Source organism: Triticum dicoccoides, chromosome 3A (assembly GCF_002162155.2).
Source record: "Triticum dicoccoides isolate Atlit2015 ecotype Zavitan chromosome 3A, WEW_v2.0, whole genome shotgun sequence".
NCBI classification, from domain to species: domain Eukaryota; kingdom Viridiplantae; phylum Streptophyta; class Magnoliopsida; order Poales; family Poaceae; genus Triticum; species Triticum dicoccoides.
Window position 1 is genome coordinate 658,001,988 of NC_041384.1, and position 2,391 is coordinate 658,004,378.

General features: G+C 37.6%; 1 protein-coding gene across 2 annotated transcripts in view; it reads right to left on the minus strand.

Moving 5' to 3' along the window:
* Positions 1 to 321: 321 nt before the first annotated feature.
* Positions 322 to 2,391, minus strand: part of LOC119270003 — a 3,249-nt gene continuing 1,179 nt past the window's right edge. For both annotated transcript variants that reach the window (XM_037551946.1, XM_037551945.1), the window contains exon 2: positions 322 to 632. In XM_037551946.1, coding sequence (XP_037407843.1) covers positions 472 to 632 — 161 coding nt within the window. In that variant the 3' untranslated portion in view covers positions 322 to 471. The remainder of the gene's footprint in view (positions 633 to 2,391) is intronic.

The following is a 2,391-nucleotide window of genomic DNA, read 5'->3' on the forward strand; positions in this document are numbered from 1 at the left end:
TTTAAATACTTGAAAGCCCCCTGTTTAGAAGAGCATACATCAGCGGGCATTCCCAAGTACCTATTGTCGTTCAAGGTTTCATTGTTCACTTGAAGAATATTTATGTTCTCATCTCTGACATCTGTTGGGCAATTTTTGTTGAAGAAAAGGTGGGCCGCAAGTGGAAGGAGGGAGGGCATAACTAGGCCATCAGGCTGGCTAATTGGCCATTTACGAGTATTCACACCGAGCCACCCAAGCAACGTGCTTCCATCTAGAGCCCAACTTAGCAAAAGTTGAATCCTAGAGTTCGTCATTCTCCCGAATTCCCAATTTTCTTACCTTCAAGATTTTTTAAGAAATGGGAATGTTTTCTCCATAATGCATAGGCTCAACCTTCGGTTATTACATAGTTCCAGCCTCCAGCTGATTTAAAGAAACCAATAAATGGCCCAAATAGAACACACATTGTTCATGAGCATGGAATGAAAACTAGGCACAAATTCTTTTGTTAGACATCCACCCAAGGTTAGCTAAGATCTCCATGATTGTTGTCTCCAAGGTTCGGCATGCCCATCTCATTCTCGTGATGTTCTCCTCTTTTTCCACAACAACGCCCATGACCTGCTCCGGTGTGTTCCACCGAGGATCACCTACATATATGAATTTGTCCGCTTAAAAAAATACCATTTCAAGTTAGCCAAAATAGCCCAATATAAGGCAGGTGCCCCAACCAGAACTTAGGTTCTCATTCGTGGGTTAATATTAGCCAATCGACCTTTACATATATATATCTGAGGTACATTAAGGGGATGGCAAGACCAAAGCTACATGCACGGTTGTCCAAATTGGCAATCTACAAATAAATGTTGGATAGTTCATTATTGTTACAAATACAACAAAGAGTGCTCCCTTATCAATTAGTACACTTTACTAGATTATATCTATACCAATACAAAAAAGACCCAAAGGGGCAGATCCAATTAATCTCGGCCATCAAATCATGTCAATCCAACAACCTAGATTGCTTCAATGTCGAGCACTCAACATGTTTAGCGTGCAGTTAATCTCATACCAAATATAGTGCTAATCACATGATAACACATAATTAAATAATACCCTACTCAATATCCGCATGCACTTAATATACTTTCAGATTAACGTGCATTGCACGTACACATTGACTAGTTTTGTCAAAATAACCACCGTACCTAATGAAAGATCCTAATCCTTGAAGGTATTTTAAATGAGCATTTAACATGCATGGTTCCTCTTACCTCTTTTTTTAATTTTAACATGATCCCTCTTACATCCTCTTTTCACATGGGGTAAAAAAGGTAAGAGTTATCAGACCCACTACTTAATGAAATCAACGGCACAAATCTATTTTATACTTTTACCTCTCATGTGAAAAGACAAGGTAAGAGGGACCAGTTAAAACTGCTCTCTAATTTTATCACAATCCTCTGGATCAACAGTGACATATATTTTTCAAGATTAAGCAATATCTCTACTCTTATAGAAAACAGAGTTGGTAATGATGGTGTGCCTGCCATCCTGTAATATAAGCCGTCCGATCTATATCTGACGGATAGGAAGGAAACTATGACAATTTTGCAAAAAGATACCCGCACTCCTCTCCATATTTGCAGATAAGGCATTCCCTCGTTCATCCTTATCTCTCACAAGATAAACTACTCATATAAATGCATCTTGATGTTCCGTACAACACACGGGCAACTTAGTAATACTCCACACACTAATTAATGAGGGCACACGTCAACCAAAAAAATCTACGGAATTTCATTTCAGGACATGCTTAATTCTCTATGTCTTCAATTCTTCATATAGAAGCAGCTAAAAAGTTCCTTTTTGTGTAGATTTAACTAGCCAATTTTATGCATGAGACATTTGAACTTCTTAGCATAGAAAATGTTAAGATCCCTTACAATATTGGTCTGTGTCTGCCCCTGATCTGGAGGTGGCCGGGTGAAAAGGGAAATGTTAGAGCAGTGGCAGAGGAAGGATCTTAGATGGGTGTTCAGTGATCAATATAGCTGGTTCTATATGAGAACGAAAGATTAATAATGATACATATTAAAACAAAAATAGTGATTGCACTAGAGTGACTGTGATGTATATCAAATAGTGAACTAGAAAATAATTTTTGCATCACATGTCCATGCTTTCTACTCTCTATTACTGTATATACATAGTATAGCTTCCCAATCAATGTTCTTTTGCCAAAACTCGGTTGTAATGTACTTCCTCTGTCTTATAACATAAAAGCGTTTTTGACATATATTGATGTAAAAAACACTATTATATTATGGGACGGAGAATGTAGCAAATCTGGCTCTCAGAGTGATGTAGGAATTTTTTATAGTTTTGTTCTAGATCTAGTCTGTGAGA